This window comes from Phocoena phocoena, chromosome 16 (genome assembly GCF_963924675.1).
Source record: "Phocoena phocoena chromosome 16, mPhoPho1.1, whole genome shotgun sequence".
NCBI lineage: Eukaryota > Metazoa > Chordata > Mammalia > Artiodactyla > Phocoenidae > Phocoena > Phocoena phocoena.
This window is the reverse complement of record NC_089234.1, coordinates 25,526,158-25,550,492: the sequence shown is the minus strand read 5'-3', so window position 1 is coordinate 25,550,492 and position 24,335 is coordinate 25,526,158. Positions and strand designations below refer to the sequence as shown.

General features: G+C 36.6%; 1 protein-coding gene across 2 annotated transcripts in view; it reads right to left on the bottom strand.

Moving 5' to 3' along the window:
* The window catches only part of NT5C2 (5'-nucleotidase, cytosolic II), a 104,732-nt gene that overhangs the window by 65,460 nt on the left and 14,937 nt on the right, over positions 1-24,335 (bottom strand). The window contains exon 2 of one of the 2 annotated variants that reach the window (XM_065893715.1): positions 12,616-12,742. In XM_065893715.1, coding sequence (XP_065749787.1) covers positions 12,616-12,716 — 101 coding nt within the window. In that variant the 5' untranslated portion in view covers positions 12,717-12,742. Of the gene's footprint in view, positions 1-12,615; positions 12,743-24,335 lie in introns of those variants that run through there. The other variant, XM_065893714.1, reaches the window with a different exon arrangement.

The window sequence follows — 24,335 nt, the reverse complement described above, 5'->3', positions numbered from 1 at the left end:
TCATTTATTCTGAATATAAGTTCTTTATCAGATATGTGATTTACAAATATTTTCTCAGTCTGTAGCTAAAAACTGAAAAAAGCCCAAAGGTCCATTAACAGAAAATGAATAAACAAACTGTGGTATAATGATACAATGGAATGCCAGATAGTAATAAAAAGAACAAATTACTGATATACACAAAAACATGGATGAATCTCTCAGACATTACACTGAATAAAAGAAGCCATATCCAAAAGAATCCTTGAGGGAGTTCCCTGGTGGCCGAGTGGTTAGGATTAGGGGCTGTCACTGCCATGGCCCAGGTTCAATCCCTGGTCAGGGAACTGAGATCCCTCAGGCTGTGTGGCGCAGCAAAGCAAAGCAAAGCAACACACACACACACACACACACACACACACACACACACAAAGAATCCTTGAAGGTGAAATACACTATCTAAATATGATTAACATTTCTCAGCCTGAGTTTCTTACTGCAGGATTTCATTAAATCAAAGATCTGCTATCATTTATTCTTTCTCTTCCTTGATGCCACCACCACCGCTACTTCCTGTTTTATTTTACTCTTAGGTATACTGCTTTGGGAAGAAGCATAGAGGGAACGGTGGCAGAGAAACAAATTGAGCATGTTTTAGGATCCAGCATCTTCTTTTGAACAATAAAGTTTAGAGAATTTGTATTCTATAAAGTAGTATCACTGATCATTATAAAGCATACTTGTATCTAGAACAGACAATACCTATGATGTAAGAAAAGGTATGTCACTGAGAGAATTTTTTAAATTCAACTTTTTATGTTGAGATAATTGTAGATTCACATGCAGTAGTAAGAAATAATACAGAGAGATTCCCTACACTCTTCACCCAGTTTCCCCCCAGCGGGAACATCTTGCATAAACATAGTACAATATCACAATATCACAACCAGGAAACTGACCTTGACACAATCCACCAACCAGATTTCACCAGTTTTACATGCACTCATTTGTGTGTGTGTAGACTCCTGTAATCACCACTCGAGTCAAGATACAAAACAGTTCCATCACAAGGATTCCTTGTACAACTTTTTATAGCTACACCCACTTCCCACCACCCAAGCCAATCCCCAACCCCTGGCAACCACTACTCTTTTCCCAATCTCCATAATTTTGTCATTTCAGGAATGTTATAGACATGGAATCATACAGTAAGTAACCTTTTGAGATTTGCCTTATTAACTCAGCATAGTTTACTTGACCTGTATTAAAGTTGTGTGTATCAATAGTTAATTCATTTTTATTGCTGAAGAGTATTCCATCGATCAAATGTTTTGGGTCAAAATAAATAAAAATTTAAAATCTTACCAATTCCTGCATCCCCATTTGTCATTCCTTAGGAATATGAAACTCTAACCAAAGCATTAGAATGATACACTAACAAAAAATTTAGTACAGTTTTCATACTCTAGCTCACTTTTTTTAAAAAACATTCTTTTTTAAAAAAATTTATTTATTTTATTTATTTATTTTTGGCTGCGTTTGGTCTTCATTGCTGCGCATGGGCTTTCTCTAGTTGTGGCGAGTGGGGGCTACTCTTCGCTGCGGTGTGTGGGCTTCTCATTACCGTGGCTTCTCTTGTTGCGGAGCACGTGCTCTCGGCACGTGGGCTTCAGTAGTCGTGGCACGCAGACTCTAGAGCCCAGGCTCAGCAGCTGTGGCACATGGGCTTAGCTGCTCCGCAGCCTGTGGGATCTTCCCGGACCAAGGCTTGAACCCGTGTCCTCTGCATTGGCAGGCGGATTCTCAACCACTGCACCACCAGGGAAACCCCTCACTCTTCTTATTCTGACAAGATGTATGTACATTATTTAAGGATGGCTCCTTGGCATTCCTGAGGACCTGTATTTCCATGTGATTTTCAATTTATAATATGGCTACTGAAATGTTAACAATTTATCCATTTGAATATTTGAAACCATACTGAAATGGCAGGTTAATTCGGCTTGATTGATGAGACAACTAAAAAGCTGAATGACATTCATGTGATATCCATAAGTGGTTGACAAAAAAATTAAAATTTATCAACCTGTAATCTTTGCATAAAACCTGATGCCTACTTTTAATTTGAGGTTAAAAAAAAAAAATTTCTACTTCTACTAATGTGCCAAGCTATAGGTACTAAAAAATAATTTTATATAGGCATGCAAATTCCTTTTTATTACTTAAACATATATAATAAACTTATTTTGATTGGAGAATTATTATTCAACAGATTTAAATAAATACTGATATGAAGGCCAAAATTTCAATTAAAAAAATAATTTCAGATAAATATATAAAGAACTTTAAAGACAAAGTAACTGCAGTGTCTTTCAAAATAAGGCAAGGGAGGGTGGGATGAATTGGGAGATTGGGATTGACATATATACACTACTATGTATAAAATAGATAACTAATGAGAACCTACTGTATAGCACAGGGAACTCTGTGGTGACCTAAATGGGAAGGAAATCCGAAAAAGAGGCGATATACGTATACATATAGCTGATTCACTTTGTTGCTGTACAGTAGAAACTAACACAACATTGTAAAGCAACTATACTCCAATAAAAATTAATTTAAAACAATTTAAAAAAAAATAAGGCAAAAGACTGGATAACCAAAAATTCACAAGCCCAATTACTTACCAAATTTCAGTTCAACATGATAAAAACCACTGATAAATTCATAAGCTGTATTCATAAAGAAAGAGCAAATTCACTTACAAAAATTCTTTCGTACTGTAATCATCAAAACTTTAAAAGGATAAAACCAAATACCTGACTTCAGCATCCAGGACACTGTCAACAGGGAGAGCAAACGAAAATTCTAATTGTTCCATTCCTGGATATGGTAGATACAAACTGTAATCTGTACTCATCACTATCAGATTTTAAACAGGATACTATTCAAGAGGTAAATGTCTAACCTGCCTCCTTCAAGTGACGGTAACATATGAGCAGCTCAGCCTGTCTCTGACCATACACCAAAATATATTCCAAAGAAGGGTTTGGCCTGATGATTAGCTCCAGCCTAGAAGACTCAACAACCATAATAAGGAAATGGAAGAAGAACAAGTCATACATTCTGAAGGCCAGTTTCTTAATAATGACACATGACCATTATTTCCATATTGAAACTTGGAAGACCAATATTAAACAAGAAAAAAAGCTAGAAGTTAGATATTTATTTACTTAATTTAAAATATTTAGCTTCTTCTAAAAGGGAATTCTAAAGCATCACATACAATGTACAGTTATGATAAATGATCATCACAGCCTGCCTAATTTAACCAATGATAAATTACCAACCCCAATAAATGTCTTTAATAAAAAACCCTGAAATAGAACATTCTACAAATTGACTTAACTAGAAAACTAAAACAAATTTCTTTTAAAAGCTTTCTATTTAAAAATTTTAATTAACAAAAGCAAACACTTGCAAGAGTTCAAGAACCTAATTTTTTATACTAAAAGGAAATTCTGCAATATGCTACAGCATGGATGAACCTTGAAGACATCATGCTAAGTGAAACAAGCCAGTCACAAGACGACCAATACTGTATGATTCCATTTATATGAGGTACTTAGGGTGGCCAAAATCATCAAGACAGAAAGATAATGGTGATTAGTTGCCAGGGACTGGGGTGAGAGGAGAATGGAAAGTTATTGCTCAGTAGGTGTAAGGTTTCAATTTTACAAAATGAAAAGAGTTGTGGGGATGGACAGTGGTGATAACTACATAACAATGTGAATGTATTTAATACCACTGAACTGTATACTTAAAAACAGTTAAGATGGCAAATTTTATGGTATGTGTACTTTATTAAAATTCTATTTTAGTAAAAAAAAAAAAAGGGGGGGGGCTTCCCTGGTGGCGCAGTGGTTGAGAGTCTGCCTGCCAATGCAGGGGACACGGGTTCGAGCTCTGGTCTGGGAAGATCCCACGTGCCACGGAGCGACTGGGCCCGTGAGCCACAACTACTGAGCCTGTGTGTCTGGAGCCTGTGCTCCGCAACAAGAGAGGCCACGACAGTGAGAGGCCCGTGCACGGCGATGAAGAGTGGCCCCCGCTCGCCGCAACTAGAGAAAGCCCTCGCACAGAAACGAAGACCCTACACAGCCAAAATAAATAAATAAATAAATGAATTAAAAAAAAAAAAAAAAAAAAAAAGGGGGAAAATAGGGGAAAAAATAGAAAAAAAGGGGGGGGAAGTTTTAAATGACTTAAGAATTCAAACCCTTCAAGATGCTTTTTCTATTCTTTCTATTGTTTCAGATTCCACTCTACTATATGAAGAATGTAGGGTACAGAGCCTGTCCAGAATCTTCCAGGAAGTATCATTCTAAATGAGTCAGAAGTGCTCTCAGGCTGTGAAATATTAAATACAATTAGGACACTTGATGTTTCCTAGATGATCTCTCTTCATTGCATAATTCTAGCCCTTGTTTCCACTGATAAATACATTACATCAAAACCAAATGTATACTTCATGAATATAAAGACTGAGCAAATAATTGAACAGAAAGTATAAAACACCTCTATATTTTATCTCTTCCAAATGCATGTGTTATGTGTTTTATTTATACATACACACATAAACACTCTGTTTTATATTTTAATTCCCATGCACATCTAGCAACACGTCTCACACACTGCAGGGGATCATTGGTACCCACTGATTGATTCTGAGTCTTCATATCTTAATGGGAACCTGAAATGTTTTTACTCTTTCAGGGTTTAAGAAAAAACAGCAGCCTAACATCTAGAAATGCTACATAGCCAGCAGATGTTTCTGCTTAATAGGGTTAAATCAATTTGTTATGGAATACTTTGTTTCCTTCATACAAACACATTCACCAGAGAACTGCCAAGAAGGTGAAATCACAACCTGCTGGGCCAGTGACTGGGAGTTTATTCAGTAAATGCTCAGCTTGTTTTCACTTGTGGATCAGTTGATTAAAGACTTATATGCAGTGTGTAACATAAACTCCCAAGTAAGCAATTATTAATTAGCAATTATTAAGTTCAAAGCAACAAACATTTATTGAGCATAGAATTTTTAAAGCTAGAAGAAGCCTTAAAGATCTTCCTCTTTAATCTCATCATCTTATAGCTAAAGAAACCACCACCCAGGGAGGCTAACTGGTCTCCCCAGGATCACAACAAAACCTGAATCCAGCTCTTCCAACTCTGACTCCAACTGTTTACTTCTTTTCCATTGCTTAGAACAAATTTCAGAGACAGCATTATAAGCTTATATTTTGTCATCCTCACTATGTTCCTAGGTCCAATGTATCATAAATATACAATGTATCTGATTCCTAGACATTTACATTTTTAAAGTAGATCACTTGTGTACATTTCTTTTTGATCTTGATTATTAAAATTATGTACAAATATTCAATATAAATGTTTTGGTTTCTTGAAGTATGCTACTAATATAAATATGGCTTATTTTTCTTTCTGGTAGATTTGTACCACTAAGTGATCAAAATAGAAAACTTATGGGGGCCTAAAACAAGGTAAATGGGTACTGCCTACAGTGGGATGGACTGGAGATTCCACCTTGCCAAGACAGAGATTTCCTGTCAGCTCCTGTGCTTAATTTAGGTCATACTGAGCTAAGGACTATGTAAAATATAAATATGCATTAAATGAAACTGACAAGAAAGGACAGTTTATATTGCATGAAGCTGTTGTTAAACAAATACTGGATGGTAAGAGAACATAAAACCCCTCTGACCAAACCGAACCAAGAATGTAGAAGAAATGGGTGTTCCCAATGAACATAACAAGCAAAGAGAAAAAGCAGAATACAAGACTTGGAATTTTGAAAAGGCAGTACCCATGTTTTAAACTCAGAGTACAAAAATCAGCACATTTTGTGAGATTCAGGATTCATCCTTTGCATCCTTCTAAGAATGTGACACCAGCTGGCAGGCAGGTGTGTTTTTCACCTAAAAGTGACAAAAGTTTGTGTGTATCATAAATTAAATGATTTGAATACAAACCTTTTTGCTTTTGGAAGTCAGTTTTTAATTTTTCATCTTGAACTTTCTCTTGATATGTTTCCAAAATTTTATTCTTTAGTACAAGTAGTATTTACAACGTTTGTTTTTATATTAACTTTTTTCTTAATGTAAACATTAATGAATTGGAAAAAATGCTACCTAGTGACCTACCATCAGGGAAATATCACCAACCTACTTTAAAAACCAACTATTGATGTAATAATTAACTTTCAAAATATTCAATATCAAGTAACTATTTTCTTCAAAATATTAATGCTTACTGAAGCACTAATATGTTACCTAATTCTGACCTAGCTTTCCTACACAGAGAAGAATGGAATCGGAATTATTTTTTTGTCTGCGTACAAGAACTTATCTGTATAAACTAGTTTAACCATCCCAAAACAGATGAGTAATGATGAGTTGTTGTAGACTTCCTGGAGTTCCTATGCAACGTTTTTGCACTACCAGTACACCAGCATTTCCACTTTTCCTGGCTTTCCCAGGACAGAGGCAGAGACAGTTCTACTAGGGCCCAGATCTTTCTATCCTACAGGTATAAACTTCTGATTTCTGTCTGAAACCAAATGATTCCTAACTGCACTATCTACTTCCAAGTATCTCAGCCACTTTAGATTCAGGTAGCCATTAAGATTTAGAAGCAGCCATTTAATTGAATCTATTAAAACTGGCAAATGAATTGAAAATACTTACTTTTTAAACTTTTAAAGGAAAAATGATTTAGAGAAAATATTAAAGCCTTAAATCAATATAAGAAAACACTGCTAAGACCCAGAATTATCCACATTCAATCTAATACAGTAATCAGCAGGCACAATTCTAAAACTATTTAAAAACTATAATCAGTTCGTGGCAAATGGAAATTAAAAACTGCATTATTCAGAGGACAGACAGCAGAAGCAAGAAGAACTACGATCTTTCAGCCTGTGGAACAAACACCACGTTCACAGAAAGACAGACAAGATGAAAAGGCAGAGGGCTATGTACCAGATGAAGGAACAAGATAAAACCCCAGAAATACAACTAAATGGAGATAGGCAACTTTCCAGAAAAAGAATTCAGAATAATGATAGTGAAGATGATCCAGGACCTCGGAAAAAGAATGGAAGCAAAGATGGAAAAGATGCAAGAAATGTTTAACAAAGACCTAGAAGAATTAAAGAACAAACAGAAATGAAAAATACAATAACTGAAATGAAAAATACACTAGAGGGAATCAATAGCAGAATAACTGAGGCAGAAGAATGGATAAGTGACCTACAAGACAGAATGGCTGGAATTCACTGCTGCGGAACAGACTAAAGAAAAAAGAATGAAAAAAAATGAAGACAGCCTAAGAGACCCCAGGACAACATTAAATGCAACAACATTTGCATTATAGGGGTCCCAGAAGGAGAAGAGAGAGAGAAAGGACCGGAGAAGATATTTGAAGAGATTATAGTTGAAAACTTCCCTAACATGAAAAAAGGAAATAGCCACCCAAGTCCAGGAAGTGCAGAGAGTCCCATACAGGATAAACCCAAGACGAAACATGCCGAGACACAGAGTAAGCAAACTGGAAAAAATTAAAGACAAAGAAAAATTATTGAAAGCAGAAAGGGAAAACCACAAATAACATACAAGGGAACTCCCATAAGGCTAACAGCTGATTTCTCAGCAGAAACTCTACAAGCCAGAAGAGAGTGTCATGACATATTTAAAGTCATGAAAGGGAAGAAGCTACAACCAAGATTACTCTACCCTTGAAAGATCTCATTCAGATTCAATGGAGAAATCAAAAGCTTTACAGACAAGCAAAAGCTAAGAGAATTCAGCATTACCAAACCAGCTCTACAACAAATGCTAAAGGAACTTCTCTAAGTAGGAAACACAAGAGAAGAAAAGGACCTACAAAAACAAACCCAAAACAATTAAGAAAATGTTAACAGGAACATACATATCGATAATTACCTTAAATGTGAATGGATTAAATGCTCCAACCAAAAGACACAGGCTCGCTAAATGGATACAAAAACAAGACCCATACATATGCTGTCTACAAGAGACCCACTTCAGACCTAGGGACACATACAGACTGAAAGTGAGGGGATGGAAAAAGATATACCATGCAAATGGAAATTAAAAGAAAGCTGCAGTAGCAATACTCATATCAGATAAAATATACTTTAAAATAAAGAATGTTACAACAGACAAGGAAGGACACTACATAATGATCAAAGGATCAATCCAAGAAGAAGATATAACAATTATAAGTATATATGCACCCAACATAGGAACACCTCAATACATAAGGCAACTGCTAACAGCTGCAAAGGAGGAAATCGACAGTAACACAATAATACTGGAGGACTTTAACACCTCATTTACACCAATGGACAGATCATCCAACCAAAAAATTAATAAGGAAACACAAGCTTTAAATGACACAATAGACCAGATAGATTGAATTGATATTTATAGGACATTCCATCCAAAAACAGCAGATTACACTTTCTTCTCAAGTGAGCATGGAACATTCTCCAGGATACATCACATCTTGGGTCACAAATCAAGCCTCAGTAAATTTAAGAAAATTGAAATCATATCAAGCACTTTTCTGACCACAACGCTATGAGATTAGAAATCAATTACAGGGGGCTTCCCTGGTGGCGCAGTGGTTGAGAGTCCACCTGCCGATGCAGGGGACGTGGGTTCGTGCCCCGGTCCGGGAAGATCCCACATGCCGCGGAGCTGCTGGGCCCGTGAGCCATGGCCACTGAGCCTGCGCGTCCGGAGCCTGTGCTCCGCAACGGGAGAGGCCACAACAGTGAGAGGCCCGCGTACCACAAAAAAAAAAAAAAAAAAAAAAAAAAAAAAAATCAATTACAGGGAAAAAAAAACATAAAAAACACAAACACATGGAGGCTAAACAATGTGTTACTAAATAACCAAGAGATCACTGAAGAAATCAAAGAGGAAATCAGAAAATACCTAGAGACAAATGACAATGAAAACATGATGATCCAAAACCTATGGGATGCAGCAAAAGCACTTCTAAGCGGGAAGTTTATAGTTATACAAGCCTACCTCAAGAAACAAGAAAAATCTCAAATAAACAATCTAAACTTACATCTAAAGGAACTAGAGAACGAAGAACAAAAAAACCCCAAAGTTAGCAGAAGGAAAGAAATCATAAAGACCAGAGCAGAAATAAATGAAATAGAAACAAAGAAAACAATAACAAAGATCAATAAAACTAAAAGCTAGTTCTTTGAGAAGATAAACAAAGTTGATAAACCATTAGCCAGACTCATCAAGAAAAAGAGGGAGAGGATTCAAATCAATAAAATTAGACATGAAACAGAAGAAGTTACAACAGACACCAAAGAAATACAAAGCATCCTAAGCAACTATGACAAGCAACTCTATGCCAATAAAATGGACAACCTGAAAGAAACTGACAAATTTGTAGAAGGTATAACCTTCCAAGACTGAACCAGGAAGAAATAGAAAATATGAACAGACCAATCACAAGTAATGAAATTGAAACTGTGATTAAAAATCTTCCAACAAACAGAACTCCAGGACCAGATGGCTTCACAGGTGAATTCTATCAAACACTTAGAGAAGAGCTAACACCCATCCTTCTCAAACTCTTCCAAAAATTGCGGAGGAAGGAACACTCCCAAACTTATTCTATGAGGCCACCATCACCCTGATACCAGAACAAGACAAAGATACTACAAAAAAAGAAAATTACACACCAATATCACTGATGAATATAGATGCAAAAATCCTCAACAAAATACTAGCGAACAGAATCCAACAACACGCTAAAAGGATCATACACCATGATCAAGTGGGATTTATCCCAGGGATGCAAGGATTCTTCAATATATGCAAGTCAATCAATGTGATACACCATATTAACAAACTGAAGAATAAAAACCATACGATCATCTCAATAGGTGCAGAAAAAGCTTTTGACAAAATTCAACACCATTTATGATAAAAACTCTCCAGAAAGTGGGCATAGAGGGAACCTACCTCAACATAATAAAGGCCATATACAACAAACCCACAGCAAACATCATTCTCCATGGTGAAAAACTGAAAGCATTTCCTCTAAGATCAGGAACAAGACAAGGATGTCCACTCTCGCCACTATTATTCAACATAGTTTTGGAAGTCCTAGCCACGGCGATCAGAGAAGAAAAAGAAATAAAAGGAATACAAACTGGAAAAGAAGTAAAACTGTCACTGCTTGCAGATGACATACTATACATAGACAATCCTAAAGATGCCACCAGAAAACTACTAGAGCTAATCAATGAATTTGGTAAAGTTGCAGGATGCAGAATTAATGTGCAGAAACCTCTTGCATTCCTATACATTAATGATGAAAAATCTGAAGAGAAATTAAGGAAACACTCCCATTTACCACTGAAACGAAAAGAATAAAATACCTAGGAATAAACCTACCTAGGGAGACAAAAGACGTTTATGCAGAAAACTATAAGACACTGATGAAAGAAATTAAAGATGATACAAACAGATGGAGAGATATACCATGTTCTTGGATTGGAAGAATCAATATTGTGAAAATTACTATACTACCCAAAGCAATCTACAGATTCAATGCAATCCCTATCAAATTACCAATGGCATTTTTCACAGAACTATAACAAAAAATCTTAAAATCTGTATGTAGACACAAAAGACCCCAAATAGCCAAAACATGGATCTGGAGGAATCAGACTCCCTGACTTCAGACTACACCACAAAGCCACAGTAACGAAGACAATATGGTCCTAGCACAAAAGCAGAAATATAGATCAATGGAACAGGATAGAAAGCCCAGAGATAAACCCATGCACCTATGGTCAACTAGTCTATGACAAAGGAGGCCAGGATATACAATGGAGAAAAGACAGTCTCTTCAATAAGTGGTGCTGGGAGAACTGGACAGCTACATGTAAAAGAATGAAATTAGAATACTCCCTAACACCATACACAAAAATAAACTCAAAATGGATTAGAGACCTAAATATAAGACCGGACACTATAAAACTCTTAGAGGAAAACAAAGGAAGAACACCCTTTGACATGAATCACAATAAGATCTTTTATGATCCACCTCTTAGAGTAAAGAAAATAAAAACAAAAATAAACAAATGGCATCTAATGAAACGTAAAATCTTTTGCACAACAAAAGAAACTACAAACAAGACGAAAAGACAACCCTCAGAATGGGAGAAAATATTTGCAAATGAATCAATGGACAAAAGATTAATCTCTAAAATAAACAGCTCATGCAGCTCAATATTAAAAAAACAAACAACCCAATCCAAAAATGGGCAGAAGACCTAAACATTTTCCAAAGAAGACATACAGATGGTCAAGAAGCACATGAAAAGCTACTCAACATCACTAATTATTAGAGAAATGCAAATCAAAACTACAATGAGGTATCACCTCACACCAGTTAGAATAAGCACTATCAGAAAATCTACAAACAACAAATGCTGGAGAGGGTGTGGAGAAAAGGGAACCCTCTTGCACTGTTGGTAGGAATGTAAATTGATACAGCCACTATGGAGAACAGTATGGAGGTTCCTTAAAAAACTAAAAATAGAATTACCATAGACCCAGCAATCCCACTACTGGGCATATACCATGAGAAAACCATAATCCAAAAAGACACATGTACCCCAATGTTCACTGCAGCACTATTTACAATAGCCAGGACATGGAAGCAACCTAAATGCCCATCGAAAGATGAATGGATAAAGAAGATGTGGTACATATATACAATGGAACATTACTCAGCCATAAAAAGGAACAAAACCGTGTCATTTGTAGAGACGTGGATGGATCTAGAGTCTGTCATACAGAGTGAATTAAGTCAGAAAGAGAAAAACAAATATCGTATATTAACGCATATATGTGGAACCTAGAAAAATGGTACAGATGAACCGGTTTGCAGGACAGAAACTGAGACACAGATGTAGAGAACAAATGTATGGACACCAAGGGGGGAAAGTGGAGGGGAGGTGTGATGAATTGGGAGATTGGGATTGACATATACACACTAATATGTATAAAATGGATAACTCATAAGAACCTGCTGTATAAAAAAATAAAATGAAATTCAAAAATTAAAAAAAAAGATAGTGCCTGTTTCCCCGTATCTATACTAATACCTAACCTTTTGAATCTTTGACATTGTGATAAATTAAAAATATATCTCATTTTAAAACAAAAAAACCAGAAAAAACCAAACTGCATTATTAATAACTAAGGCACAATTTTCTAGCAGCTGAAGACTTTCTGCTCTTAAGGACTTGTTTTAGTAGATATAAGAAGCAGTAAGAATTTTTTTTAAAAAGCACCAACAGTGTGGTTGTAAAATTCTGGCAATAAAATTCTGGACTTTGGACTGGGTTTGAACCATGAACCAGCTATGTGATCTAGGGTAAATTGCCTAACCACTCTGCACGTTAATTTCATCATCTGTAAAATGAAGATATTATACGCCCACTTTATAGAGCTGTTTTGAGGATTAAATAGACAAAATACTTACCGATGATAAGCTTCTCGTCGATACTTTTTCAGGAAATGTTTATCCATGTTAGCAGGCATATCTGCTGCATTTTGTAACCGATCACTCCAGGAAGTTGTCATTTTATTTTATTTGTATGCTCTCAATTCTAGAAAAGAAAATCAGTAATTTAGTAGATTAACACCTGTATATTGAAATCAGATTTTTTTTTAAATTAGTAAAACTCTATCTTGCAAATTGTCTGATATAACTATTTAAATATATTGAATATGGAAATATACTGAAAAATTAAACTAACACTTCTAAACTATGTAAATTTAGGAAAATAATTTCATATGGTAATTTCTATCCAGAAAGATCATATGTAACACTTTCAAATAATTAAGCATGATTGCCAGTAATAATTTACTTTAATCCTAGATTCTAGAAAAGGGGCTGAGACCACAGACATGTGAAAATATATAATTTTCAGTTAATGTATGTTCAAATTATGTAAAGTAAGCAACTTTTTAATTCTGATAAACATACTAAACTCAATCAATGGTAGTACAAATATGTATGAGTATTTGACTTCTAATTATATTATGCTTTTATATTTTTCAATGATAAATTATCTTGCAGCTAGTATTACAGACTGAACTAGAAGAAGAAATAAACTAAAACATTTCATCTCAGAATAAACATCTAAAACGAGGTGAGCAGGTGTCTTTACTGTATTTTTACTATAGGCACTGTTACAGGTTTCACTTCTATTTTTGCAGTTTTCATCTGCAGCTTTAAATAAGGATGAAAAATAACCTTTTAGAGTTAAGAAGTTTATTCACATTTTATTAAAATACCAATGTTTGTAAAAACATCTGCATTCTAACTTATTTCCAATTTTGAAAATGCTAACATTGTTTATCACATTATGGCAATTTTAAAGTAAGCTATCTTTGTAGCTTTTTAAAATAATAATTTACTGAGGTGAAATTCACATAAGAAAACAAACCATTTTAAAGTAAGTCAATGGCATTTAGTATGTTCATAATATAGTGCAACCACCACCTCTATCTAGTTCCAAAATACTTCTGTCACTCCAAAGTAAAACCCTTTACCCATTAAGCAGCTTCTCCCCATTCTCCCCACCCCACGGCCACCCCAATCCCACTTCTGCCTCTTTGGGTTTATCTATTCTGGATATTTCATATAAATAGAATCATATAGAATGTGAGTTTTTGTATCTGGCTTCTTTCATTTAGCATGTTTTCTAGTTTCACCCATGTTCTACCATGTTTCAGATACTTCCTTCCTTTCTATGGCTGAATAATAAATATTCCACTGTGTGCATGTACCACAATTTGTTTATCTCTTCATCCACTGACAGACCTTTGGACTATTTCCACCTTTTGGCTACTGTGAATAGTACTGCTATAAACATGTATGAACAATGTATTTACTTGAGTACCAATTTTCAATTCTTTTGGATATATATTTAGGTCTGTAATGTTTCTGAAATAATCAAGATTTCCAAACACTGTTTAGATAACAAAAGTACTGGTACTTGCAAAAGACTCTAGTTAAGGGACTTCCCTGGCAGTCCAATGGTTAAGACTCCGTGCTTCCACTGCAGGGGGCACAGATGCGATCCCTGGTAGCAGAACTAGGACCCCACATAACTTAACAGAAGTTATTTGCTAGGCTACTATAACTGAATCTAGATACACTATGGGGTTTTTTTTATTTTAAAAAATTAATGTGGCAAATCCAGACTACTTTGTGGACCAAAAAAGGGTGAAATTTTGAAAAGTAAAGAATTACAATGGAACTTCAATGGTTTTCGGTGGGGGGAGGAGTGGAGGTTGAGGGAAGAACCAGGACTATATCTTACGTAAGTTTAAATAAGACTCAGAAATGAAATTTGTACTCTATGACGAATTAAGAGAAATCAGAATAGTCATGCCATTAAAGAAAAACGTTAACTTGAGCTCTACTGCAATTATAGTCCATATAGTAAAGTGCAGGAAATAAATTTTGTTTATTTACTGTTAAGGCCTTCAGTGAACTCCAACTTTTAAAAAACCTCTAATAGTATTCACAAAAGTTTACCTCTTTTTATTTTTAAAAAGTTAAGGAGGGATTCCCTGGTGGCACAGTGGTTAAGAATCGGCCTGCCAATACAGGGGAAGCGGGTTCGATCCCTGGTCTGGGAAGATCCCACATGCTGCGGACCAACTAAGCTCGTGTGTCACAACTACTGAGCCTGCACTCTAGAGCCCGAAAGCCACAACTACTGAGCCAGTGTGTCACGACTACTGAAGCCCACACGCCTGGAGCCCGTGCTCCACGAGAAGAGAAGCCACCACAATGAGAAGCCCACACACCGCAACGAAGAGTAGCCCTCACTTGACGCAACTAGAGAAAGCCCATGCACAGCAACGAAGACCCAACACGGCCATAAATAAAAAAAATTTTTTAAAAAAGGGACTTCCCTGGTGGCGCAGTGGTTAAGAATCTGCCTGCCACTACAGGGGACACGGGTTTGAGCCCTGGTCTGGTAAGATCCCACATGCCACAAAGCAACTAAGCCCATGTGCCACAACTATTGAGCCTGCGCTCTAGAGCCTGTGAGCCACAACTACTGAGCTCGCGTGCCACAGCTAGTGAAGCCCGCACGCCTGGAGCCCAAATTGGAAAAAATTAAAGACAAGAAAAAGTATTGAAAGCAGCAAGGGAAAAACCACAAATAACATACAAGGGAACTCCCATAAGGTTAACAGCTGATTTCTCAGCAGAAACTCTACAAGCCAGAAGAGAATGGCATGACATATTTAAAGTCATGAAAGGGAAGAAGCTACAACCAAGATTACTCTACCCTTCAAGGATCTCATTCAGATTCAATGGAGAAATCAAAAGCTTTACAGACAAGCAAAAGCTAAGAGAATTCAGCATTACCAAACCAGCTCTACAACAAATGCTAAAGGAACTTCTCTAAGTAGGAAACACAAGAGAAGAAAAGGACCTACAAAAACAAACCCAAAACAATTAAGAAAATGTTAACAGGAACATACATATCGATAATTACCTTAAATGTGAATGGATTAAATGCTCCAACCAAAAGACACAGGCTCGCTAAATGGATACAAAAACAAGACCCATATATATGCCATCTATAAGAGACCCACTTCAGACCTAGGGACACATACAGACTGAAAGTGAGGGGATGGAAAAAGATATACCATGCAAATGGAAATTAAAAGAAAGCTGCAGTAGTAATACTCATATCAGATAAAATATACTTTAAAATAAAGAATGTTACAACAGACAAGGAAGGACACTACATAATGATCAAAGGATCAATCCAAGAAGAAGATATAACAATTATAAGTATATATGCACCCAACATAGGAACACCTCAATACATAAGGCAACTGCTAACAGCTGCAAAGGAGGAAATCGACAGTAACACAATAATACTGGAGGACTTTAACACCTCATTTACACCAATGGACAGATCATCCAAACAGAAAATTAATAAGGAAACACAAGCTTTAAATGACACAATAGACCAGATAGATTGAATTGATATTTATAGGACATTCCATCCAAAAACAGCAGATTATACTTTCTTCTCAAGTGAGCATGGAACATTCTCCAGGATACATCACATCTTGGGTCACAAATCAAGCCTCAGTAAATTTAAGAAAACTGAAATCATATCAAGGACTTTTCTGACCACAATGCTATGGGATTAGAAATCAATTACAGAGAAAAAAAAAGTAAAAAACACAAACACATGGAGACTAAACAATACGTTACTAAATAACCAAGAGATCACTGAAGAAATCAAAGAGGAAATCAGAAAATACCTAGAGACAAATGACAATGAAAACATGATGATCCAAAACCTATGGGATGCAGCAAAAGCACTTCTAAGCGGGAAGTTTATAGCTATACAAGCCTACCTCAAGAAACAAGAAAAATCTCAAATAAACAATCTAAACTTACATCTAAAGGAACTAGAGAACGAAGAACAAAAAAACCCCAAAGTTAGCAGAAGGAAAGAAATCATAAAGACCAGAGCAGAAATAAATGAAATAGAAACAAAGAAAACAATAACAAAGATCAATAAAACTAAAAGCTAGTTCTTTGAGAAGATAAACAAAGTTGATAAACCATTAGCCAGACTCATCAAGAAAAAGAGGGAGAGGATTCAAATCAATAAAATTAGAAATGAAACAGAAGAAGTTACAACAGACACCAAAGAAATACAAAGCATCCTAAGCAACTATGACAAGCAACTCTATGCCAATAAAATGGACAACCTGAAAGAAACTGACAAATTTGTAGAAGGTATAACCTTCCAAGACTGAACCAGGAAGAAATAGAAAATATGAACAGACCAATCACAAGTAATGAAATTGAAACTGTGATTAAAAATCTTCCAACAAACAGAACTCCAGGACCAGATGGCTTCACAGGTGAATTCTATCAAACACTTAGAGAAGAGCTAACACCCATCCTTCTCAAACTCTTCCAAAAATTGCGGAGGAAGGAACACTCCCAAACTTATTCTATGAGGCCACCATCACCCTGATACCAGAACAAGACAAAGATACTACAAAAAAAGAAAATTACACACCAATATCACTGATGAATATAGATGCAAAAATCCTCAACAAAATACTAGCGAACAGAATCCAACAACACGCTAAAAGGATCATACACCATGATCAAGTGGGATTTATCCCAGGGATGCAAGGATTCTTCAATATATGCTAGTCAATCAATGTGATACACCATATTAACAAACTGAAGAATAAAAACCATACGATCATCTCAATAGGTGCAGAAAAAGCTTTTGACAAAATTCAACACCATTTATGATAAAAACTCTCCAGAAAGTGGGCATAGAGGGAACCTACCTCAACATAATAAAGGCCATATACAACAAACCCACAGCAAACATCATTCTCCATGGTGAAAAACTGAAAGCATTTCCTCTAAGATCAGGAACAAGACAAGGATATCCACTCTCGCCACTATTATTCAACATAGTTTTGGAAGTCCTAGCCACGACGATCAGAGAAGAAAAAGAAATAAAAGGAATACAAACTGGAAAAGAAGTAAAACTGTCACTGCTTGCAGATGACATACTATACATAGATGATCCTAAAGATGCCACCAGAAAACTACTAGAGCTAATCAATGAATCTGGTAAAGTTGCAGGATGCAGAATTAATGCACAGAAATTTCTTGCATTCCTATACACTAATGATGAAAAATCTGAAAGAGAAATTAAGGGAACACTCCCATTTACCACTGCAACAAAAAGAATAAATTACCTAGGAATAAAATTTAAAAATTAGCAGCATTCAAAGGAAAAGGAAACTATGATACATAACGAGGAGAAAAATCAACTGAAGCAGGAACTTACCTGGTGCTCCAGTGGTAAAGAATACACCTTACAATGCAGGGGACACGGTTTTGATCCCTGGTCAGGGAATTACAATCCCACATGTCATGGGGCAACTAAGCCCACCTGCCACAGCTACTGAGCTGGCACGCCTCAACTACAGCCCACGTGCCACAAACTACAGAGCCCACGCGCCCTGGAGACTGCGTGCCAGAACTAGAGAAGCCTGTGCACCACAACGAAGAGCCCGCACACCTCAATGAAAGATCCCGCATGTCTAAATGAAGATCCCTGGTGCCTCAACTAAGACCTGATGCAGCCAAAAATAAATGAAATAAATAATGAATAAATCTTTTTTAAAAAATCAACTGAAGCAAACCCACAAATGACACAGATGATAGAATACTCAAAGACACTAAGTTATTATAACTGGACAAAATTCAATATATAATATGCAATTCAAATAATATATCATTCAATTGATAATTGATAATTGAATGTATTTCATATGTTCAGAAAACTAGAAGACTGAGAATGTTAAGTACAGGCATGAAAAATCTTTTTAAAAGACCCAACTCAAACATCTAGAAGTGACAACTACAATCTGAGATGAGAAATAACACTGAATAGATTAATGACGGATTAGACTTTAAAGAAAACATTAGTAACTTGAAGACATAGCAATAGAAACTATCCAAATTAAAACAGATCAGTGACCTGTGCAACAGTTTCAAGTGTATTCTGATTTCTAATATATGCATAATTGGAGTCCACAAAAGAAAAGAGGAAGTGAGAAGACAGAAAAATTATTTAAAGAAATAGTGGGGGAAAATTTCCAAACTTAATGAAAATTATAAATCTACAGGTCCAAGAAAACTCAGTAAACCCCAAGCACACAAAACAAGAAAACTACACCAAGGCACATCAAAATCAAATTACTTAAAAGGAGTGATAAAGAGAAAATATTAAAGAAGCAGCTAAAGAAAGACAACATCATATAGAGAAGAAAAAAACAAATTCCTCATCTGAAGCAGTGAAGCCAGAGAAAAGTGGAGAAACACCTTTAAAGAACTGAAAGAAAATAAGTGTCAACCTAGAATTCTTTCCCTGACAAAAACATCTTTCAGAAATAAAGACTTCTTCAGATGTACAAAAGCTGAAAGAATTCATCACCAGCAGACTCTGAAAGAAATTTTAAACGAAGTCCTTCAGGTAAGAGGAAAACAATACCAGATGGAAATCAATCTACACAAAGGAATGGGTAACTATAAAAGATTTTTCCCTACTATTAAGTCTTTCTAAAAGATAACTGTTTGAAGCAAAAGTAACAGTAATATATTGTTAGGTTTATAACATATATAGAACTAAAATATGTGACAGTAATAACCCAAAGGTGTCTAAGAAGAGAACAGAAGTATACTACTTTAAGACTCCTATAGTACACATGAAGTAGTATACCACTTGAAAGCAGACTGTGATAAGGTAAAGATGCATACTATACACCTTAAAGCAATCACCACAGTAACAAAGTTATAGCTAATAAGGCAACAAAAGAGATAAAATGGAAACAAGAAATAATCAACCCAAAATATGAGGTAAAAAGAGAAAAGGGAAACAAAGCAAACAAAAAAATAGCAAGGTGGTAGAATTTTACTCAACCGTATTTTTAAAATTACATTAAGTTTAAATATCTACCCCAATCAAAAAAAAAAAAAAAAAAGCTGTAGGACCTAAATATAAGACATGACACCACAAAGCTCCCAGAAAAGAACATAGGCAAAACATTCTCTGACATAAATTGTACCATTGTTTTCTTAGATCAGTCTCGAAGGCAATAAAAATAAAAGCAAAAATAAACAAGTGGGACACAATCAAACTTAAAGTTTTTGAAAAGCAAAGGAAATCATAAAATGAAAAGACAACCTACAGACTGGGAGAAAATATGTGCAAATGATGCGACCAACAAGGCCTTAATTTCCAAAGAATATAAGCAGCTCATACAACTCAATAACAACAACAAAAATAACCCAATCAAAATATAGGTGGAAGACCTAAACAGACATTTCTTCAAAGAAAACATACAGATGGTCGACAGGCACGTGAAAAGATGCTCAACATCGCTAATTATTAGAAAAATGCAAATCAAAACTACAATGAGGTATCACCTCACACCGGTCAGAATGGCCATCATTTAGAAGTCGACAAATAACAAATACTGGAGAGGGTGTGGAAAAAAGGGAACCCTCATACACTGTTGGTGGGAATGTAAACTGGTGCAACCAGTATGGAAAACAGTATGGAGGTTCCTTAGAAAAACTAAATCTAGGACTTCCCTGGTGGCACAGTGGTTAAGAATCCGCCTGCCAGTGCAGGGACATGGGTTCGAGCCCTAGTCCGGGAAGATCCCACATGCCACAGATCAACTGATCCCATGCGCCACAAGTACTGAGCCTGCGCTCTAGAGTCCGTGAGCCACACTACTGAGCCCACGTGCCACAACTACTAAAGCCCACGCACCTAGAGCCCGTGCTCTGCAACAAAAACAAGCCACCGCAGTGAGAAGCCCGCGCACTGCTACGAAGAGTAGCCCCCACTCGCTGCAACAACAGAAAGCCTGGGTGCAGCAACAAAGACCCAATGCAGCCAAAAATAAATAAATAAATTTATATTAAAAAAACCCAACAACACGAAAAATAGGGAATTCCCTGGTGGTCCAGTGGTTGGGACTCCACGCTTTCAATGACAAGGGCGCAGGTTCAATTCCTGGTCGGAGAGCTAGGATCATGCATGTCACACGGTGTGGCCAAAAAATAAATAAAATGGTTCACATAAGTTAATAAATAAATAAAGTCTGTCCTCCATCCTGAGGTTTAAAAAAAAAACCCAGAAAACTAAAAATAGAGTTGCCATATGATCCAGCAATCCCACTCCTGGGCATATATCCAGAGAAAACTGTAATTCAAAAGGATACATGCACCTCAATGTTCATAGCAGCACTATTTACAACAGCTAAGACAAGGAAGCAATGTAAATGTCCATTGACAGATGACTAGATAAAGAAAATGTTGCATATATATATACAATAGGATACTAGCCATAAAAAAATGGAATAATGCCATGTGCAGCAACATGGATGGACCTGGAGATTATCATACTAAATGAAGTAAGTCAGAAAGAGAAACACCATATGATATCACTAATATGTGGAATCTAAAATATGATACAAATATGATACAAACAGAAACAGACACACAGACATAGAAAACAAACTAGAGGTTACCGGAAAGCGGATGGGGGCAGAATAACTTAGAAGTTTGGGATTAGCAGATATAAACTACTATATATAAAATAGGTAAACAACAAGGTCCTACTGTATAGCACAGGGAACTATATTCAATATCCCATAATAAACCATAATGGAAAAGATGAAAAAGAAAAACAATATATATTTTTATATATATAAAACAATCACTTTGCTATACATCAGAAATCGACACAACACTATAAATTAACTATACTCTAATAAAAAAAATTTTTATTAAGTTGGCATGGTTACATTCACATTAGACAAAGTATACTTCAGATCAAAGAATATTACCAGGTTTAAGGAAGCCCATTTCTTAATGATAAACAGGTCAATTTATCAAGAAGACATAATAATCATAAATGCTTATGTACATCTAATAACAGAGCTTCAAAATACATGAAGCAAAAACTTGTAGAACTGCAAGGAGGAAGTGACAAAACCACAATTATAGCTGGAGATTTCAGTAATATTTCAATAACTGATAGAACAAGTGGACAGGATGTCTGTTAAGGATAGAAATGACTTGACCAACATTATCATCCAACTTGACCTAACTGACATTCATAAAACAGTCCACCCAACAACCACAGAATACACATTCTTTTCAAGTGCACATGGAACATTTACCAAAATAGATCATGTTCTGGGCCATAAAACAAGTCTCAATAAATTGAAATTGAAAAAGAATCAAGTCTTACAAAGTATGTTCACTGGCCACAATGAAATTAAATTAGCAATAAATACAGAAAGATACCTGGAAAATCCCCAAATATCTGCAAATAAATGAACACACTTCTATATAACCCAAGGGTCAAAGAAGAAATCAAAGGAGAAATTAGAAATTATTTGGAACTGACTCAAAATGAAAATACAACATTATTAAAATTTGTGAGGACTTTCCCTGGTGCACAGTGTTTAAGAATCCACCTGCCAATGGAGAGGACACGGGCTCGAACCCTGGTCCGGGAAGATCCCACATGCCGAGGAGCAACTAAGCCCGTGCACCACAACTACTGAGCCTGTGCTCTAGAACCCACGAGCCACAACTACTGAGCCCGCACACCAGAACTACTGAAGCCCATGCTCCTGGAGTCTGTTTTCCACAACAAGAGAAGCCACAGCAATGAGAAGCCTGCGCACCACAATGAAGAGTAGCCCCCTCTCGCCACAACTAGAGAAAGCCCCTGCACAGCAACGAAGACCCAACACAGCCAAAAAAAGATTTCTTTAATTACAAATAAAATTTGTGGGCTTCCCTGGTGGCGCAATGGTTGAGAGTCCACCTGCCAATGCAGGGAACGCGGGTTCGTGCCCCAGTCCGGGAAGATCCCACATGCCGCAGAGCGGCTAGGCCCGTGAGCCATGGCCGCTGAGCCTGTGCGTCCGGAGCCTGTGCTCCGCAACGGGAGAGGCCACAACAATGAGAGGCCCGCGTACCACCTCAGAAAAAAATTAAAATAAAATAAAATAAAATAAAATCTGTGAGAATGGAATCAAAACAGTTCACTAAAAACATCAACTAAACACAAAAGGGGGCAATAATGGAGGAAATGAGGAACAAAAAGGGTTTAAGTCATTCAGAAAACAAATAGCAAAATGGCAAAAATAAGTCCTTCCTCATTAGTAATTACTTTGAAGGCAAAGTTTCACAGAAAGGATTAAAAAGACATGATCCGGGACTTCCCTGGTGGTGCAGTGGTTGAGAATCTGCCTGCCAACGCAGGGGACGCGGGTTTGAGCCCTGGTCCAGGAAGATCCCACATGCCGCGGAGCAGCTGAGCCCGTGGGCCACAGCTACTGAGCCTGTGCTCTGGAGCCCACGATCCACAACTACTGAAGCCTGTGTGCCTGGAGCCTGTGCTCTGCACCAGGAGAGGCCACTGCAGTGAGAAGCCTGCACACAGCAACAAAGACCCAGCACAGCCCAAAATAATAAATAAATAATTTATTAAAACTAATATTGATAATGATATAGAGGTCTTGAACAAGTATAAACTAACTAAACCTAGGAGACACATATAGACCACTCCACCCAACAACAGAATACACATTCTTCTCAAGTGCACATGGAACATTACCCAGGATAGACCATACGTTCAACCATAAAATAAGTCTTAATAAATGTTTAGGGACTTCCCTGGTGGCACAGTGGTTAAGAATCCACCTGCCAATGCAGGGGACATGGGTTCGAGCCCTGGTCTGGAAAGATCCCACATGCTGTGGAGCAACTAAGCCCATGTGCCACAAGTACTGAGCCTGCACTCTAGAGCCCACAAGCCACAACTACTGAGCCCGCATGCCACAACTACTGAAGCCTGCGCACCTAGAGCCCATGCTGCGCAACAAGAGAAGCCACCGTAATGAGAAGCCTGCGTGCTGCAACAAAGAGTAGCCCCTGCTCTCCGCAACTAGAGAAAGCCCACGCGCAGCAACAAAGACCCAATGCAACCAAAAATAAATAAATAAATAAAATAAATTTTTTAAAAATTGAAATCATACAAAGTATCTTCTTCTATCATAATGGAATAAAGCTAGAAGTCAATAAGATATGGAAAACTACAAAATTCACAAATATGTGGAAGTTAATCAACACACTCTTTAACAACCAACAGGGTCAAAGAAGAAATCACAAGGAAAACCAGAAAATAGTTAAGAGACAAAAGAAAACAAAAACACAAAACACCAAAAACTTATGAGATACAGGGAAGGCCATATGTACTCAGAGGAAAATTTACAGCTGTAAATGCCTTCATTAAAAAAGAAGAAACATCTCAAATCAATAACCTAACTTTATACCTGGAGGAACTAGAATGGCAAGAAAAAGATGAACAACCTAAGCCCAAGCCCAGCAGAAGGAAGGTATTAATAACAATTAGGGAAGAAATAAATAAAATAGAGAATAAATAAACACAGAATCAATGAAATCAAACGTTCATTCTTTGAAATGACCAACAAAATTGACAAACCTTAACTAGAATGACTAGGAAACTGAGATAAGATGCAAGTAACTAGAATCAGATGAAAGCAAGGAAATTATTA